General features: G+C 43.5%; 3 protein-coding genes and 1 long non-coding RNA gene across 9 annotated transcripts; 1 reads left to right on the forward strand and 3 right to left on the reverse strand.

The window, feature by feature from the left end:
• Positions 1-432: 432 nt before the first annotated feature.
• Positions 433-7,182, reverse strand: ubox5 (U-box domain containing 5). Of its 6 annotated transcripts, none has more exons than XM_052068491.1 (8): positions 6,841-7,182; positions 6,679-6,742; positions 5,701-5,802; positions 4,731-5,347; positions 3,829-4,379; positions 3,271-3,459; positions 2,564-2,836; positions 433-1,431 (listed from the first exon to the last, which is right to left on the reverse strand). In XM_052068491.1, exons 1-7 carry the CDS (start codon positions 6,852-6,854, stop codon positions 2,604-2,606), a joined length of 1,770 nt encoding a protein of 589 aa, XP_051924451.1. In that variant the 5' UTR covers positions 6,855-7,182; the 3' UTR covers positions 433-1,431; positions 2,564-2,603. The 6 variants fall into 6 exon arrangements, 5 of the variants coding, with proteins under 5 accessions (XP_051924451.1, XP_051924450.1, XP_051924452.1 ...); XR_007962789.1 differs by lacking the exon at positions 433-1,431 and adding an exon at positions 1,577-2,426 and having other exon boundaries at positions 2,515-2,836; XM_052068490.1 differs by lacking the exon at positions 433-1,431 and having other exon boundaries at positions 1,577-2,836.
• Positions 7,183-9,241: 2,059 nt separating this feature from the next.
• Positions 9,242-17,074, reverse strand: lzts3b (leucine zipper, putative tumor suppressor family member 3b). The gene is made up of 7 exons (XM_052068543.1): positions 16,886-17,074; positions 15,618-16,088; positions 15,379-15,546; positions 14,082-14,210; positions 13,190-13,381; positions 11,952-12,182; positions 9,242-10,390 (listed from the first exon to the last, which is right to left on the reverse strand). The coding sequence occupies exons 1-7, from the start codon at positions 17,072-17,074 to the stop codon at positions 9,449-9,451; spliced, it is 2,322 nt and encodes a 773-aa protein (XP_051924503.1). The 3' UTR covers positions 9,242-9,448.
• LOC127602429 (uncharacterized) lies at positions 13,224-14,706 on the forward strand. Its single transcript, XR_007962791.1, has 2 exons — positions 13,224-13,376; positions 14,077-14,706. It is a non-coding gene; the product is annotated as an uncharacterized LOC127602429 (long non-coding RNA).
• Positions 17,075-17,129: 55 nt separating the features above from the next.
• LOC127602420 (putative uncharacterized protein DDB_G0271982) lies at positions 17,130-19,097 on the reverse strand. The gene is made up of 2 exons (XM_052068537.1): positions 18,910-19,097; positions 17,130-17,818 (listed from the first exon to the last, which is right to left on the reverse strand). The coding sequence occupies exon 2, from the start codon at positions 17,697-17,699 to the stop codon at positions 17,130-17,132; it is 570 nt and encodes a 189-aa protein (XP_051924497.1). The 5' UTR covers positions 17,700-17,818; positions 18,910-19,097.
• Between the last annotated feature and the right edge of the window lie 58 nt (positions 19,098-19,155).

Genomic DNA, 19,155 nt, shown 5'->3' on the forward strand with positions numbered 1-19,155 from the left:
TCACGCTCCTGGCAAAAGGACAAACTGTGAAAAAAAAAACTTTAACACAATTAATCAAAAGTTTGTCAGCCACTGAGCACTTCGTGATCAAGCAGTCCAATTAACACCTAAAAAAACCCGTCAAGGTCACTCCGATTACCCCCTTACGCTTTGTGTTTATGACTATTAACGATCCAAACAAAATTTGCATTTTAAATCCACTTGTGTTGCATATGCTGCATTGTGGCGCGCCGATTAGTCTTGCTTGTGAGCAGTTAGCAGATTTATTGACATCATCAAGAGTCCGGCAGAGGTGGCAAAGGTACCCTGCACTGATTCAACTCCTGTCCTAAAAGTTAAAAAGTAGCCTATATACTGAAATAAACATATGTACACATTTTTAAAGGATTCTTTATTATCAACTATACACAAATAGCAGTTTTCAGAACTTCAAAATGAAATGAACATTTGTACACTAAAGTTCTCCACGTTTATTAAATTGAAATGGGGACTTGGGTGGTCTGGTAGGTTTGTTAATGTGAAAAAAAAATCTAAATTCGCTCATCTAAACAACATAAAACAATACACCAAATGATCTTTTCTTTGTTACATATTTGAACACAGTGGAGCAACACATGTTAACAGATGATTTCGCGACACTTAAGAGGTATATCTTCTTTATCCTCTGTGAAGAATAGCAATGACTACACCTTACGTAGAGCCGAGACCATCCTTATTTACTGTGTTACTGTATACTGTAACTGTATTAGACTGCAGAAGCAAAGCTTTTGCTTGAACTGAAGCAAAAAATATATCTCTTTTTTATTTCTTTGCATTGAATTTAATCACAGTATATATTTTTGGAATGTTCATCTGAAGTACAGATGGTGTTATTTTTCATTTTAACATTAAGATTAATTAATAATGCATTTTTTAAAATCTTTAAATGACCCAGCCCATCTCTCCCTTTCAAAAACTTGCAAAACTCAGCATCCAAGAGTTTTGCATAGAAAGGTAGAATATTTCAATATGCAGCACAACACTCAAAAATGTGAATAAAAAATGACAACATGTAAACCCTCATGAATATCAGTAAGGTAAATTAAAACAACAATTCATAATTCTGGTAGCTTAGACCCAACTTGATTTTAATTGTAAAGTGACTACCACACAAAAAAAAGCAGAGACTATTATTATTTTTCTGTCTTAGGTGTCATTTTGCATGCAGCTCTTGAGGAGCGGATGCGGGATCACGACCTCGATTCCGCTTGATGTTGTCATGGAGACCAACATGCTTGTCAATGTGGTTGCAATGCCCAAGTCTCTAGGTTCCTTTGTATCTTTTTACATGCTCAGTGTCAGTCCCGAGGTTGGAAAAGACGCGGTGGAACAACTGCGGGCTCGTCACCAGCACACCTCAATACAGATGCGGTCAGAATTGTTGCCATTCCTCTGTTAATGAAAAGAAAAAAAGAACAAATCTAATGTAATGAAATTTGTCACTGTTCTGTTTGGTCGCAAGATGTGGACCACACTGAACATGGACTACAGAACGCAAAGGAGAGGCTCTGGAAATTAGAAAGAAAGTGAGATGAGATGATTTTCATTTTCTTTTATTATTACGCCTTAACTAACAAAAACGGATACCAACAACTTTGTCCACTTTTGTGTAGACCTCATACCAGCCACGACCAAATTCATAAATCGATTATTTTAGGCGTCACCGATCGGGCCACTGAAGTTGTGGCTCATGTCTGGTCAGCGTTTTGTATTAGTTCATATGAACACAAAAAACACAGTAGTAAAATAAAAACGTGAATCATTGTCATGCTCGTGGCTAGGACAGGGTATGAATATTGTCTCAGGCTTTCCCGTGTCACCTTATTTCACTTAATTGACTCAAAAATGATTTATTTAGAACAAATAACCTATCCGTGTTCGTCTACGTAAGCCAGTGACATACACGAGCAAGCTGATCAATGAAATGCTATTTCACTCGGTAGCGCATGTAGAAATTATCAACTAATTTTGTACTTTTTTTTCTTAAATCACGGCTGTAAGTACTTTTCTAGGTATTTTTTTTTTTTGCAGTCATTACAAATCTGTTTTTCTTTCTTTAGCACATTGTGTTTTCATGACAATATCATGATAACAATACTATGTCATGCACTGCATTAAGATTTAGATTCAGCAAAAGGTGGAATTCTTTCTTGAAACATGATCGCTATAAATTACAAGGCATGGTCAAATCTGTACTGTGCAAAATGGTGCTTGTAATGTTGAATGGCAGACGCATGGCACTAGGAGGTCAGCAGATCACGAAGGCTCGGTCTCAATGCTTCCGTCTTTACGAATTGAGCATCTTTTTATGCCGCACTCTCCTCACGCCTCTTTGTGTCCACAAACCCGTCCATCTCAACCAAGGCTGCAGAGCCTCAATGAAAAGACTACAAAAAAGTGAGAGGACAAAAAATGTATTTCTTTTTCTTTTCCTCAAACAGTCATATGCAATACTTCTTGACGTCCTCCGCGCACCTGAGAATGTAGTGAGGAACAAGGACAAACAATGTTTCTGTGCCTCCACCTTGAGAACAGATTATTTCCTCCCACTGTCTCCGGGCAGACTAGTGATGCACGCGGACGATGTCGCCGCGCGACGCGGGGCTTCGGCAGGTAGGGCACAGGATGCGGGCGGAGGATGACGTCGTGGTGGCGGTGACGGAGCTTAGCGCGGGAGCCGAGTTACTTTGAAGACAGGCGCGGCACAGCAAGTGGCCGCAGAGCAGCCGGTAAATGGGCGAGGGCGCCGTTGAGTACGGTGATAACGCGCGGGAACACGTTGAGCACGTCCTCTTGCCTGGGAAGCAAAAAGTGCGGAACAGTTAAGAAAAAGATCATTCAGGGATTTTTCCTGGCTCAAGTGAATTCTTTCAACCCCTTTGTTGTGCCATTGAGGTTAGTGATGTTACCGTATTTCCACACTAAAAGGCGCACCTTCAATGAATGGCCTACTTGGTCATATTTTTCATACATTGGGCGCACCGCATTATAAGACGCAATCTACAATGCATCCACTAGATGGAGCCACGCTCAAGGAAAACAGAACGATCAGATGTCAGTAAAACTTATTGACTAAAGCAACGACACCGCTCACTTATCCAATCACAAGTTATAACATTGACTCGTTAACGTTGTAACTCTCTTGCCGCTGCTCTATTTCCGTATTTTGGAAGTATTTTAGGTGTGCCTTTTAGCGCGGAAAATACGGTGTATTATTTTTCCAGTGCCCACCTGCAGCGCTAGAAGCAGTAGCCTGATGCTGAGTTGGGGCCTCCACTGACTCGTTGAGAGAAAGGGCACTCTCCCGCATCGCCAAGTTTGAAGTAAAGGAGGGTCGTCCCTTCAAGACGGAGAAGAGGGCGTCGTCCAAACTGGCTGACAGATTATTTTCATGCGAGCTGCTGCTGCTGCTGCTTGGTCCTAAGGAAGACAATTTGGGTCAATTCCAGCTGCGGCATCCCTGCGTGGAGTTTGCATGTTCTCCCCGGGCCTGCGTGGGTTTTCTCCGGGTACTCCGGTTTCCTCCCACATTCCAAAAACATGCAAGGCAGGCTGATTGGACGCTCTAAATTGTCCCTAGGTGTGAATGTGAGCGTGGATGGTTGTTCGTCTCTGTGTGCCCTGCATTTGGCTGGCAACCAGTTCAGGGTGTCCCCTGCCTAATGCTCGAAGATAGCTGGGATAGGCTCCAGGAACCCCCGCAACCCTTGTTGCGGATCGGAAAATGGATGGATGGATGATACAGGAAGGACATTTTGAGCAAACATGTATTTGAGGACATACTCTCACCTGGGCTCGAGTCACTTCTTAGTTGTTTCGCTTGAGGTTGTAGTTGGGGCACAGCTGCTTCGGATCCATTCAGGTGTCGTTTCTTCCCTCCGTTAAGAGGTATTGTTTTGTATTTACTAGAGAGATTTGAGTCACATGATACAGTGGCATCATCCGAGGACTGTCCCGACACGCGGTCCTCGTTTGTAGTAACCGTTAAACAGTGATTTTCATTGGCCGCCAATGAGCCAATCAATCTGGAGGGTACGGGTTTTTCTGCTTCCCCTCTCCTACCCGTCGTCCCTTCCTTCCTGGTGCCGCCGTTGTGCAGGACGAAATGGTCGATGCGCCGTTTCAGATGGGGATTGGGAAGTGGCTGGGAGGTGGCGGTGAAGGGGACGCCGGTGAACGGGTCGCTCCCTGGTCTCCCCCACGAGGCTTCCCTCTTCTGGTGCTCCTCCAGGGTGGTGGTGTCCACCGACACGCCACTCGGAAGCAGCATGGGAAGTGACATGATCTCCTGGGTGATGGGATCGAGGAACTCCTCTGGGATTGAAGTGAGAGACTGTGTGCTACAAACAGATGGAAAAGGGTGTCTAAGGGAAGGGAAATTACAGTATAGTCAAACCGAGACTAATCAACAGACACTAAAAGTGTCATTCATTCAAGAGCTTTAGGAATGATTTTGTAACGATTTCTTGACGAGCAGATGTCAATCATTTTATTTGTCATCTGTTCTTGAATTTCTTTGGATCGTTTCTGAGATCTTTTGGCTGACTTCACTTTCAGGTTCGGTTTACCATAAGTGACTTCTTGATTGAACATGGACGTCATCAGGTGTGGCTGTGGTCAGTAAAAATGAAATCAGCTTGCCCCAAAATGTGAGTAGGCACCTTAAATCGACGTCAACCCAACATATTTACCTCGGAGGCGTGTCCAGGCAGGGCAGGCTAATTTGATTGACACTTGGGACAGGTCGAGATAGAGATCGTTGACTGTCCTTGTGGGCCTGCTCAATCTTTTCCACTTCCACCAGGGGGCAGCAACGAGCCGGTTGTCCCCAAACCGCCAAAGCCTTGAGACCCAGAGCGGACGCAGAGCCGCCGAAAGGCAGCGTCACGCGGAGCTGCGTGACCGCTGTCAAGGAAAGGTGTCCTCGGCTCCACAGCTCTTCCCGTCGACCGCCGTTGGGTTGAGGAGGAGGAGGGGACGCGAAGGGGGGCCGCAGATGAAATAGTGGACGGGAGAAACTAACTTTGGTTTCCTCCTTGAGTTCACAACGCCCCACCAGTTTAAAGTCATGCTCAGAACAAGGTGTTTGAGTATGAGGCCTTTGCTGAGGCACACGAGAAGTCTTCAGATGAACCTGGGTCTGGACCCCATTTTTAAGATGATCCGGACCAAAACTTTGAGGAGGGAGCGGTTCAGAGCTGGTGCTAATCTCCAGTCTCTTGCTGCACTGTCCTCGGTCCATACCCCAAGGCCATAGCTCCACATCCACTCTGCAAAGCTCCACCTGGAATGCGAACCTTAACGTCACCTGTTGAACGAGGACGCTCTGTTAACGGTGAGGAATGGAAAACAAACAAATTCACATCTTCTCAATATTCCTGGGGCACTTTTATGATTAAAAAAAAGTCTTAAATTATCATTATGTGATGTGACATTTCAGCACAGCAATAATCAAGTCTGATCCTGAAAGGGATGACTGACATTTCCCTAAATTACTGTTGGACTTGGGCAAACACAAAGGCCCTTTATTAAAAAAAGTCAAAAGAGAAACAGTCCCAAGTGAGACACTTTAGCCGTAAAGTATTTAAAATAATCAGATTCTAGATGTGACATTTGTTAGAACCAATGATCCATAAAATGCAACCAACAGCAAAGTCTCACCTGCACAGGTGGACGTAAGAAGTACTCCAGCTTGAAGCCCCGCCTCTGGAGAGCTGGATCTGCCGATATAAGGTTTGTAACATCGTACCCATCTGCACACAGCTGCCGTTGGACATGAAAGAAACAATCAGAAACTGGGACGTAATGACAGCAAACCAATGATTATCGAGACTAAATTTTCAATCAATCAATACTTCTCCGGGGAGAAAATAGCGTGTTTGGATTAACTTGAACTTTATATGAAGGTGTTAACAATCATGACAAGTACCACTTGGCAATTCATGCGTCTGTTGCCTTAATACAAACTAGTTGGCCAGACAAGGATGCTGTGCATTCACTTCAAATGATTGAATATCTTCGAATTTGAAATGAGCATCCAAGGATGAAGTGACATCACATTCACTGTCGAAATAAATGTAAGCAGAGGCTACGAGGGAGAACGAGTGTTTAGAAAATACAGCTTTTCTGATATGACAAAATGGCAATGAAAGAGCATAAGGCCAGCGATGAGTCAGTCTCCCATACACCACTGTGACCCTCAACGTCTTTATTTTCAAGCCTTTTGTTCCCCACCTCCCCCCTGCTCTTTTTTTTTCCTGTTCCCAAGCCTATCAAGATGATTCTAGCCATCCAGAGGACACACTGTACTGTTAACTGGATGAAGGAGGGAAAACAACATAAATGGTCACGTGAGACCATTTAAGCATCTAATTGCATTAGATTTAGCAAGAGCTGTGATACCGCTTTGTACAGTATATGAGGCATAATTAGTCAAATTGGCTATGACGATCAAACCTTTTGTCTTGAAAAGTAACTATCAGTACTGTGTTTCCCAAAAAGAGTTTCAGTTTTATTCAAGTGATTAATGTAGTTTTGGACGTGCATAATGTGTACAGTTACAATTTCTGTTGTGATTTGGCACTATATTCAGAAAATTGTCACTCACGTTATTTCAGCTTTATACAAAATACGTTGTACCTTATTGCAACTTATGTTTGTGTTGAAGTGTGGCAGGCAAAGATTCACGACCATGTCCTCCAACCTGAGAGGAAAAAAAATAGACGCATTAAAAGTCAGATATACAGTAAGAAGGCACTCTTACAGGTCAAGAAAGAAGTACACCAATTACCGTTGACTCACAACTTCAACTCCATTGACTTACTCTCCTTTCAGGAACACAGGTCAAGGTGATAAGCCTCCACAAAGATGTCCATATAACAAATTAGGTAGCAATATAATGTAGATTTGTGCAGCTGACTTAATAGTCATTGAAGAAGTGTTGTCTTATTGAATAAGATTTAAATTACGCTAACGATATAAGAATAACAGGGTTTTAAGATACTCCACATTACATATAGCCAATAATTCTTACTGAACAAGGCAAAGATCTTAACATCATCACATCATTATATGTAACCTGTATCCGTTTCAGTTTCCAGAACGATTGCTACAAGCTAGCTTGACTGCTAATATATACGGAATGCGAGAAGGGGCAAACTGCAACGTGAAAAGTGTTTTGCAATTCAGAATCAGAATGAGTGTACAGTAGTTAAAGTACGTACATTATACGCAAATCACGCAGTTAAAAGATGATTGACTTGCTGTGGTCTGCGAGCGGGATTCCTTTTCTTCATTTTGCATTTTCACAATGTAACTGCAGTCTCAATCGTAGCTGTTTATTGTCACAGGCGTTAAGATTTTCAAAACCACCAAAGATCCGCCGTCTTACGATTATTATCAAACCAATTTTTGTGTTCTTATTAAAAATGAAATATTTCATAAAATTAAGATGAAATTTAAAGATCTGCAATTCTAGAAACAAAACAAAAAGAAACTTTAAAGGTCTCAAGTTGATTCAGGCGAAAATAAAAGTTTGACATAACACTCCGGACCAATTAAATACATAAATACATATGTATCACCATAAGCCTGAATAAAACATTCAACAAGAATAGCTGAATTATTCACATTTATTCAGTCAGTTGATCTTTACAAAGATGTGGTTTTAATCAAGCCAGAACAATACTGATAACATAAACAATAAAACTGAAACATGTATAAAATTGATAGCGTTTTGCTCTCTAAACAATGCAATACTGCAACTACATTTATCACCCACGTCAAAAGGAGCATATTTTCTGTTTTTTGGACAAGGTTGCTATGGTTACACCTCCATATGACAAGCCAATAGGCTGTCTATACAATTGAAAAAAAAAATCACAAAAAGAAAAACTCAATGGCACATTTTCTTTATCACCATATTTATAATAACTGTAATAAACATGATAATACTATGTGATACCCTAGCGATACGTTAATATTCTTGAGCAACATATTTGTATGCTGGCATGTACACCACATATAAAAGCAATGGTATTCACACTGGAGTCTAATGTACATGTCAACTGGACATGATGTAGTGCAGTTAGGCTGAATGCTCCCACTGTTCAGTCTAAATAAACTACGCCGTTAGACAAATGCACAAAATCGAACACCCGCTTCCCTTCATGTCCATTTTACTCTATTTAACAAAAATCAATTCATTCTTTCTTAATATAGATTTACTTGCAGTATTGCCACTAGTCTCTCTATCATCAGTTTATAAACTGTCGCGCGCACGCAAACACACGCACACACACGCGCGCGCACACGCACACACGCGCGCAAGCTCACGCACAATCTATAATTATAAATATCTATTTCTTGTATATCATACATTCTCTATTTTATTTATTTACTTTGGGATTTTCTTCCTGACATTAAGCAAATTGAGATGGTGTGCTTCCATTCATTTATTTCCACTGTTTTACAGTTTAAGAAGGAAAGAAAGTCATCTCGGAGCACCATTATGGATCAACACCGACCTCTAGGGTTCATATTTAGTCACCGCAGGTGTAGGTAAACTCTTTCGACTCCAGAACATATGGGTTGCAGGTTGATTATCAGCTAAACATATATTCCGTTTATTCTCAATAGTATAATTTTAGAAAATATAAGCTCTGTTGTATTTGAGGATCTGTTTGACTCATGCATGTTGGACATTGTGCATGAAATGAAAACCGACTTCAATGGAAAAAGTCCAATGGGACGTCGTCGCCTAATGTCGAATAAGTGATTGATCTACATAGATACAGATATATATTTATAATCAAAGCACTGAAAATGTAATTCACACTTGTTTTTATTTTTTGTTTTTAATCCCAGCAATACTTATTCTCTTACACATGCTGGAAAAGATGGAGTAAGGCGCTCTCTGGCCAAAAATGCAGGTTAACGTCACACACTCTGACCACTAGTTCTACTTGTACGTTATACGACTGAGACAGACTTACAATGAGTAATAAATATCGCATGATAATAATAATAATCATAATAATAATGATAATACTCTTGTTGCAATTTCTGACAATATCCCTGATTGTCTTGTTTTGTTTTTGTTTTGTTTTTCCTGGCACGGGCATGAAATAAACGACCGCTGTGTTAGTGCTGTCACCTAAACATTGTCAGTTTGTTGTCCTGCAGTGTAGAACACTTTTTAAAAATTCTGATAATGCAGGAAGTGCTGTGCAACTTGTGAGCGAAAGGCTGCCTCGAAAATGGATGTACTTCCCATTTTAATCACCTGCTCGCACCTTCAAATCTTTTGCGTTTTTATGTATATGTGGTCAGCTGAAATGCTCTTACAATACGATGTGATGCATGTGTTGCGTCAGTGTTTTGACTGGGCATTTTCCTACATTTGTTTTTCTTAAATTTCAGTGGACTCTATCCTCTCCAGGCGTGAAGGTCCTGCCCAAGGAGGGGCGAGCTGGTGGAGGGAAGGCGGGCCCTTCTGGTCTTCACAGGGCGGGGACAGGGTGAGGGTGACGGGGCCGGGGAGCGAGGATGGCGGTTGAGGAGACAGAGCTGAGAGCGATTGTGGAGGTGGCGAACTGGAGGAGGAGGAAGGGGAGGTGTTGGTGACAGTGGTTGTGGGGACGGTGCACGCGGTGCTGGGTTTGTTTCCCAGTTGGCTCATCCGTTTCTCCAAAGCCTGGTTCTTCTGCAGGGTCTCTACGTAGCTCAGCTGCAACTGGGCTTGGTATTTCAGTACCCGCTCTTTCTCGTCCTGCCAGGTGTGCCGCTCTTGGTCAAAGTTGAGAGCCTGGCGCTCGCGTTGCTGCCTCTCGAGGCGCAGGGCGGCATGCAGCTGCTCCAGCTGTCTGCGCAGCTCGCCCGACTCGTCCCAGTGAGCGTCCTGCTGCCGTTGCTGCTGGGCCTCCTGACACAGCTGGGCCTCGTGGCGCAACTGGGCCTCGCGGCGGAGGTGTGCGTCCTGGCGGAGTTGAGCTTCGTGGCGCAGGTGAGCGTCCGGCCGCATCTGCATGTCCTGCTGCGTGTGGGCGTCCTGACGCTGGTGCTGTTGCCACTGCGCTTCCTCGCGTTGCTGCCTCTGAGCCTCCTGCCTCTGGGCTTTGGCTTCGTCACTCTGAAGACTCAGCAGGGAGTCGGCCGTCGGGGGTAGGGAGTTGGTCGATTGATCGCCGGGAGTACGCGGACAGTGGACGATTCCCCAGGGTGGCAAAAGTCCCGCGGCAGCTAAGTTTGGGCTCATGACGACCTCGGCCCCTCTGCTGAATTCATTCAGGGCTCGTTTTAGACTCAACACCTCTGCCTCGAAAACACCAAGCTTCTCTCGCAGGATGGACACCTGGAGGGAAGAAAAGAACAAAGTGGTACGTAAAGAATTGCTGTCAAATTCAGGTTTTACACTGTTGTGTGTGAATGGCAAAAGGTGACTTGAATGACTTGCACATTTTTGCTTGGCCGCGTGAAATTTGATGAGCCTCATGTGAAGGTGGTTGGTTTGTGTAAAAGCATTTAAATACTGATTAGAGTTGTTTATGTACCATGAGTTCATGATTGTGTACATGAAAGATGCATGGCGTTGATCCTCTACATCAGCCGTCCCCAAACTACGGCCCGCGGGCCGGATACGGCCCATGGGCACATTTGACCCGGCCCTCTAACCCTCCTGTTGTCCTCGGGTCAAAATGACCCGTCACTGTGTTAAAAACGCCCCAAAACCCCCCTAAATTATAATTTTTTAACTTGAAATTTTGTGACTTTTCCTAGATTGTCCCCAACTGCAGAAAAAGTATTATTATTATTACCCAAAAAAGTACAAAGGTGGTCTTCGGGGCAAAATGACCCATGACGCAAATAGGGTTGAAATCAAGGTCACAAAGTTATTTACACACCATAGAATGTTTCAGTGTATTAGTTGTGTCTCAGATCAATTAGTAGAACACGTGAAAAAGACGGTAGCAGACATAAACAAGACAAGATAGGTGGCGTTCTCGTAGATGGCAGAACTATTTTTTTTTGTGGATTTCAAGGGGCTATAAAGAGAGAGAGTTGTTTAATTATTTATTTCCAGTTTTTTTCTGTGAAGAACTCAGAGAGGGGTATTTGGTTTTTATTTATTTCATTAATAGTGTTATTATTTGTTTCCTGACTTTTTTTCTGTAAAGAACCTGGAAGGGCTATTTGGTTATGTGTGGCTTTTTGGGAAACAATAAAATGTTTAAGCTCCCCTACGATCGTTGATGTTACAAACTGACACCGGCCCCCCATCAGAGAAGGAAAAAGTTTGGGGACCCATGCTCTACATTTTTTGCGTTTTACTGCCAAAAGCATTTCATTGCTCTTTCTGTCACTGGCATAAATAGGTGAACAAAATCATGCTATTCGTTGTAAATAAATCATCTTTTAGATGTTTGACGTTTCTCCATGGGGAAAAAAAAACAGCAGACAAATGGGTGGAGTAATTAATGTTGTTAATTAAATGACCCTGTAGCTGTTGCATAAAGTGCATGTATGCATATTTGATTTGCTTCTTATAAGCTCATCCAGCACAAAAGATAAAATTGTTTTGACTTTGGCTGAATGTTGTTCAATCCCCACTTCGACATGCTCCCGTTACACCTTCCCAGCGTGGATTTTGGGGATTAGAATTTCAATTGTTTGGATTTACTGGAAACCTTCTACATCCAGCAGTTGTACTTATTGAATATTATATTCAGTGTTTTGTTCTTTTCATTTTTTTTGGTCCCTTCATAGTTGACAAATCGTGCCATTAAATTCAAGATTGCTTTTTTTTTTGGTTCCTCATTGATTGAAATGCATTGCACTAAATTTCTAAATTTCTATGTTCGAGTTGATAAAATGTTGTTTTCCATCACAGTACAGGAAGTAAAATTGGAACTGGCCTCTGACAGAGTCCTCCTCAGGTCCGCCTCGCACTTCTCCAGTTCCAGAGTCTTGGCGCTGTAGGACTCCTTCAGTCCAAGCATGGCCTCTTCCTGCTCCCTCAGCTGGGCATTGAGCTCTTTGAGCTGGCCCCTCAGAGCCACCATCTCTCCGGCCCGCTGCGTCACCTCAGCTTGACTTTCCCTCAGCTGCTGCTTCAGCAGGGAGATCTCGCCGGCCTTCTGACACACCTGCAACATTAGCGGGGAGAGAGAGGGTGAGTTTTTATGTTCGTGTCATATTCCATTTCTCCGAGCTCTCCGCAGGGGCTTCATTGATCTGTCAATTTTGTAGACGCAGACATTAACACTCGCTCCATTCTGATAAAACACCAGTTTGACATAAGAACTGGCTTTCCTAGCCATTTCACCAATAGGAACTCTACAAATGCAAGTGCAAGCGGCTCTGCCTCCAATTCAAGCCAGACACACGATTTGCGACTAGTCGACTAGGCATGCTCTAACCGTTACTATGACTATTACTACTCATCATATAATTTTTTCTTTCTTTTTCCGATTTTTTTCCTTGACTCTGTTGCCTCGTGCTTGCTTGTGACCTCTGCTGTGAATTTGCGTTCTGTAAATATGATGGAATTGAATTAAGGTGTGTCAAAATCTCTGAAAAACAGTGCAGCAACACATGTAGACCGACAATATAATACTCTTCGCTGTCAGAGGGAAATAATCTTTATCCTTTGCACAAAAAAAAAGACTCAATATTCCAGCAGTTTACTTGGTTACTTTACAGTAGCTGTGAAATTCTTTGTTTGTTTCTACATGACTGCACTCGAGTGGCCAAGTCACGCACACCAGAAGCTACCACAATGAATTCATTAAGATGCACAAACTATGAGATTCTTTGAAGTCAGTTTAATCATTTTATTAGCCTACAGTGTTACTTATTATTTAAAAAAGAAAAATGCGGCGGGGTGGTGCGGTGGCACAGATTATTGACATTTCCATTCATTTTAATGTAGAAAGACGATTCGAGATTCAAATGTTTTGCGTTACAAACGTCATCACGGAACCAGTTAAAGTAGTACCTCAATACACCACCGTACATTACATTATTGAACAATTAAATTATAAGTTAAGTGTTCAATATTTCAAATGGGAAACACTGTTATTGAACAACCAGCAGCACAGAATGGACTGCATTCGACTTTGGAGTTTGATCTAGTCTTCCTATTGCATCTCACCTCCCACTTGGTCTCCTCCAGACGTGGCAATATATCAGCCTGCTCCTTCCTGTAATCTAAACACTTTCTCTCCAGTTCCTCTCGTTGGGCAAGCAGGGCTGCCATCTCCTCCTGGAGTCTTCTCTTGTCTTGGGACAAACGGGTTATCTGGGCCTGCAGAGCAGTCTGCGAGCGCTGTGCGCGCCGCGTCACCTGCAGATAAACACTCAATAAGTTTTGTGGCCATTTTACAATAAGCAGAGATTTTATGTGTTGTATATCAGAACTCATGCCTTAAAACGACTAGTTGTAGACTTGAGCCTGCATAGGTTATCATGACATTAAGATAAGATAAGATAAGATAAGATAAGATAAGATAAGATAAGATAAGATAAGATAAGATAAGATAAGATAAGATAAGATAAGATAAAATAAGATTTATTTCTCCCACACTGGGGAAATTTGCAGTCTACAGCAGCAAAATTGGGGGGTGGAGCAGGGGGTGGGGGGGATAAAGTGTTACATTGCACAAAATAAATGTTTCAGAAAAGAACTGTATACAGTTCAATGTAAGTGCAATATAATATTTGTAGAATAAATATAATAAATTAGCAATAGCATAGAAAACACAGCGTAAGGTGGCTGTGCTATTTACAATGGTTACAAGTTTTCACGCATGTTTATTCAGCAGCCTGACAGCAGTCGGTAGGAACGAGCGACGTTATCTCTCCTAGCACGCAGATGCAATTCGGATGTACTGCATCACACACCAAACGTATATACTTCTCCGCTTCATACCGTAAATCAATACATTCGATCATTTGCACATGTAGCCTGAAGCAGCGGAACTCGGACAACTTGCAATGACATATTTAAGAACAACGGTTGGAATCAGACCATGCGGCGAGGTCACCTGTTGCAAGCGCGAGGCGTAGTTCTGTCTCAGCTCGTCCATCTGGCGCTCCCACACGCGCTGCTTCTCCTCAAACACCTGAATGATGGCGGCTTCACTTTGGTCCAGGTTGCGGCGCATGTGCTGCACCTAGTGATCAAGTAAAGCATTTGTAAATATTATAAGATATTTTTGTCATGCAAGATACTCTAGGTGAAGATTGCTTAGTTTAGGGCATCATTCGATCTCTAGGTTTGGCAATTCTATGACAGCGTAGATTTTCTTTGGGCATAAAATCAGTGAAACATATTAAAAAGGTAAAGTCTAAAGTGGCAAATATGTGTTGTGGCTTCCCCTGGCCGTTCTTTGTAACATCCATTTTGATAACTGGAGCAGGTCCATGTCATTCAGAACCTTTAACCATTATTATGAAGGCAAAAACAAACATTTGTGTTAAAATTTGCAGGCATCTGCACTTTGCAAACCAAAATGGATGGAACCGAAATTCATGTCATTTCTAACACTAGTGCTATTCCTAGTTTGTATTATTTTACTAACATGTTGTGGAGAGGGCAATTTTAATTTGACTTTAACACAGTACCCGATGTCCATCAATAAGCATTATTCTATTCAAATAAATGCAGATTTTTTAAAAAAAGTGAAGTGCCTCTGTTGTGATTTGGTAATACCGTATTGGCCCGAATATAAGACGACCCCCTCATTTTCTCAAGACTCAAGTTTGATAAAATACTTTCTGAACACCAAATTAATTTTTGTACAGAAAATAATTACAGTACATCTGAAACAAATGATTATAACAACATATTTGAGAGAAAAAGCATCTTATTTTGCCTCATTCAAATCTTAATATCTGAACATTTAAATATGTAAACTAAAGTGCAATCACATACGTAAATGAATGGCTTCTGGTTTTTGAAATGTAAATTACATCATAACTTCTCAGCTGCCGGTTAACTTGGCCGATCTTTGACCCACTTTTCTCCAGATTGTCGCTACATATCTCCATTTTCTGTTATCTCTTCTGTTATTTTCTTCTCTTTTCTTTCTTACCGCTATTTTTTCTTCTTTGTGCTACCGCTATTTTTATTTTTATTCTTCATGAAGGGTTCACTTTGGCCCGGGGAATCAAGTTCAGCATTCGCTTCAATGATATCTGGCGCCATCTAGCGTCGTGAATGGGTATAATGTCTAGACCTCGAATATAAGACGACCCCCACTTTTTCAGTCTTATTTCAATGCAAAAAACACCGTCTTATATTCGGGCCAATACGGTATTGCCAGCTTTGCATACACCGACCTCTTGCTCTTTCTCCCACAAGCGGTCCTCCAGGTCCTGGATGATGTCATCCGAGGAGGGGGAGGGCCGTAATGGTCCCGGTGCGTCACTCATGTGACTCAGCCTCTGACAGGAAGAGGAGCTCTTCCCTGACGAAGATCGACCGCTGTCTGAGGCACAAAGCCCGTTCTGGAGACAAAATGCCCAAAATGTGTGTAAGCGTGACGTTATTTGGGGTGAAAGTATGTAGGAGTGTCTACCTGGTAGCCGGGCTTTTCCATCTTGTCCAAGCCCGCTGCCGCCCCAACCATGCCCAACCTGTTGATGTGGCTTGTGGAAGCGCTTAGCGGTCCCAGTACGGCTGGAGGTCCACAACCAGAACCCGAACCCGTGTAGGTGGGCAGGCTTGTCAGAGAGTTCCTGCCTGAGTCGGACATTCCGCCCTGAACCACCTCATTGGGATTTCCCGCACCCTCACCTCTGCTGACCCTCACCGGGCTTTCCTGGTCCAGGAGGAGGGCCTCCGGCACTTCTCCTGACTCTCCCCCTCCACCGTCCCTGCCTCTCCTGCCACCTCTCCCCTCACAGAAGCCTTCGCCCCTCACCTCGCTTTTGCCCTCGCTGCCAGCCCCGCCTGCCTGGCCCACAAGGTTCTGCATGGAGTGAAAACTTTTCGGAACCACCGGTTTGAAGGCGGAGGGACGAACAAGGCCGGAGTCTCTCTGCATTGCCTGGGAAATAGATGTTGGGAGGATGAAATTAATAGGTTCATCAGTGACTGTAAAACCACAGCAGAAATGCATATATTCAATATATACATAAATTCTGATCAATTCGGGATCCATCCTCTTACAATTAGCCAGGGTATAGGTTCCAGTTTCTCGGTCAACCTGAACGACAGACATTAAAATCAAACAATGGATCAATATCTGCAAACCAAGGGAAATTATGCTTGGTTTTTAATCTGCCGTGATTCTTACCAGCTAGTTTTTGAAGCATTGGTTGAGCTTAAAATAAGCACGACTGAACCTTATTTCTAGATGTGCATGTCGTGAAAATACACGCGTCTTTGGATCTCAAAGAGGTTTTTCAATTGAGCAAAGTTTTGATCCATGTCAGGGTGCAGCCATGTTGCCACTTGCTTCTCAACTGAAAATGACATCACAGTGCCTGAGGCTCAGGTAACGACCATCAAGGCTGACCTTTTTTCCGGGGAATTGATATTTTACGTTTGCAGGCTGTGCCCTCCCATTTTCAGTCGACAGCAAATGGCAACACGGCCGCCCTCTGAGATGAATGAAAAAGGGTGGATTTTGCTGCTTTATTCATATTCCACAAAGGCCTTATTAATCAGAATGCAGTGTTTAGACTCGTGGAAGCGCATACTGTCGAAAATATTTTCAAGAACGTTTTTAACTTGACTTTATTGCCGAAGCAAATTTTTCTTATTTTTTAAGCCCGGTTTTAGCGGATGGATTGACGAAACTTCAGTTGAATCAAGAGTGACAGATCGACCAGAGGGTAGTACCTGCTCCAGTTTTCCTGACACGGCCATGATTTTGGGTGGGTTGTGTCCCGCTGGGTTGTTTTCACCGTCGGTTCTGGTCGCGACCATCTCTCTGTGCTGGTGCTGGTGCTGGTTCACCCCAACGCCGCTCCTCTCGTTCGCTCCTCGGCCCACGACGTTCCCGCACACATCCAGACCGGCGGCCTGCATCTCTCTGTCCCGTTCCAGTCGTTCCCCCTCCAGCCTCTCTCGTTCCCTCTCCCTCTCACGTTCCCGTTCTCGCTCCCGCTCCCTTTCGATCTTCTCCCTCTCGATCCTTTCCCTCTCCCTCTCCCGGGGCCCTCTCCCGTTCCCTTTCTCGCTCTCGCTCCAGTCTCTCTCTCTCCACCCGTTCCCGCTCTCTCTCCCGGTTTCTCTCCCGCTCGCGCTCCCTATCCAACCTCTCCCGGTCCCAGTCTCGGTCCCGGTCCCTGTCTCTCCCCCGTTCTCGTTGCCTCTCCCTCTCCCACTCCCTCCTGAGGGCCGCGTTGCTGCACTCCAGCTGGCTGTTGTTGTTGGGCGCCGCCATGGTACATTCCGTGTTGGTGGTGGAGGCCGTTTCAGTAGGCCGGTCAGTACAGGTGCCGGTGCCGATACTAACGCTCCCTCGCTCGTCGCTAGAGGCCGTCCCGTCAGATATAGTTGCGGGGGGGCGGGGCAGACGCTCTGCGCTGCAGCTGCGGTCACCAGGGCAACGGCGTGAGAGGGGCGGAGCGCGGGGCAGCGTGGTCCTCGTGCCTACGGACTTCATGGCAAATTCCTGCTCGCCTGCCACCCCACTGCCAACACTGCCCATAGTGAGGGGGTCAAAGGTCAGGGGTTAGAGGTTAGGAGTCAGGTTTGAGGAGGGTCAAAGAAACATTTGGATGCAGTGTGGGTCATCACAACCTAATGCAGGAAGTGGGGGCACACACACTAGAGGAACACAGAGAAATGAGAGGCGTTATACAATATTGTTATCGCATTAATCGGATTAGATTCAGACATCGAAATGGAGAGCAGACAAAATTCCCTTGGTTTTGACTGAATGACATGAAAGCGTATCCTCCTTGGATGATTTCTAATTATTCGGGCCCCTTGTTATGATGCGAGATTTCCTCAGAATGAGGAATGCCACTTTGACACTGACGGTCCTACAAACATTTGGAAACGGAGAACAAGAACAGTCTTCGGCGCAACTCACCGATAGCGGCGTGCTAACATGATAAATTAAGATTTGGCGGGGATTATTTATCATCTGGAGCATCAGAATAAAAATGCATTTCATCTTCATATTAAATATTAAATATTGAAGCGCCTTTTCAGGTAGAGCTGTACGCTTTTTCTATGCCTTGCATTATCTTCATAGGGATTTGTAGCATAATGAATTAGCCTCACAGCCCTTGCTTACCGTGACCTAAGTTGCTCTATGTGATGCATTATGTATAACACTAATAATGCTCATAAAGAGCTGTAGTCATAAGTTGGACATACCCTTGCAAGAATAGGCAAGTCATGCACCACTCTTTGAAGAAAATGTAAGCAAATATTTTTTTTTTTCAGGGAAGCCTGTATTTCACCAATAGCTACTTTTTTCTTTTCTTTTTTCAACCCTGTCAGGCACCCTTTAACCTGATCACATGATAAGCTGATCACTATAGTAGCCGCTATTCCTGAAAGGGCTATTTTCCACAATTCTTCATGCAGTTGTGACTGAAATTGTTGTTGTTCTACCTGACCGTGGCTTGATATCAACAAAATGACTTAATTTCCACGTATCTTCATTTATTCGAGTTCCCTATAAGCTTTTCACAAGAGCAATTGCACACTGCTCTCACTCTCTCAGTGCACCCAGCACACACGTTATATTTCTCTCCTCATTCCTTCATTTGGACCCCAGTTCAATCTCGAAACAGGGCACCACACCATTCCCATTTCCTTATGTCAGTAGTCGACCAAGGGTGTATCCTCTGTTGTTCTAATTTTTGGAGCACACTGTACATAGGCACACCAACACTCACACTCACCACTGACAAGATGCAGCAGGCGACACGCAAACCGCTCCATTCAGAAAATCCAAACACGGAGCTCGTTTATGAGCCCCTTGAATGAGGCTCTTTTGGATGTTTCAGGGGTCAGATGACTAGAATTTTTTTGTTTCTCTCAGGAGCTTAGAAAATCATTAAGTATTTTATCCACAGACTCTAATTCCAACCAAAACAGTCACATGTGGGGAAATATACTGCAAAAAGCCATGTAACCATTTATGTGTG

Source organism: Hippocampus zosterae, chromosome 6 (genome assembly GCF_025434085.1).
Source record: "Hippocampus zosterae strain Florida chromosome 6, ASM2543408v3, whole genome shotgun sequence".
Taxonomy (NCBI): domain Eukaryota; kingdom Metazoa; phylum Chordata; class Actinopteri; order Syngnathiformes; family Syngnathidae; genus Hippocampus; species Hippocampus zosterae.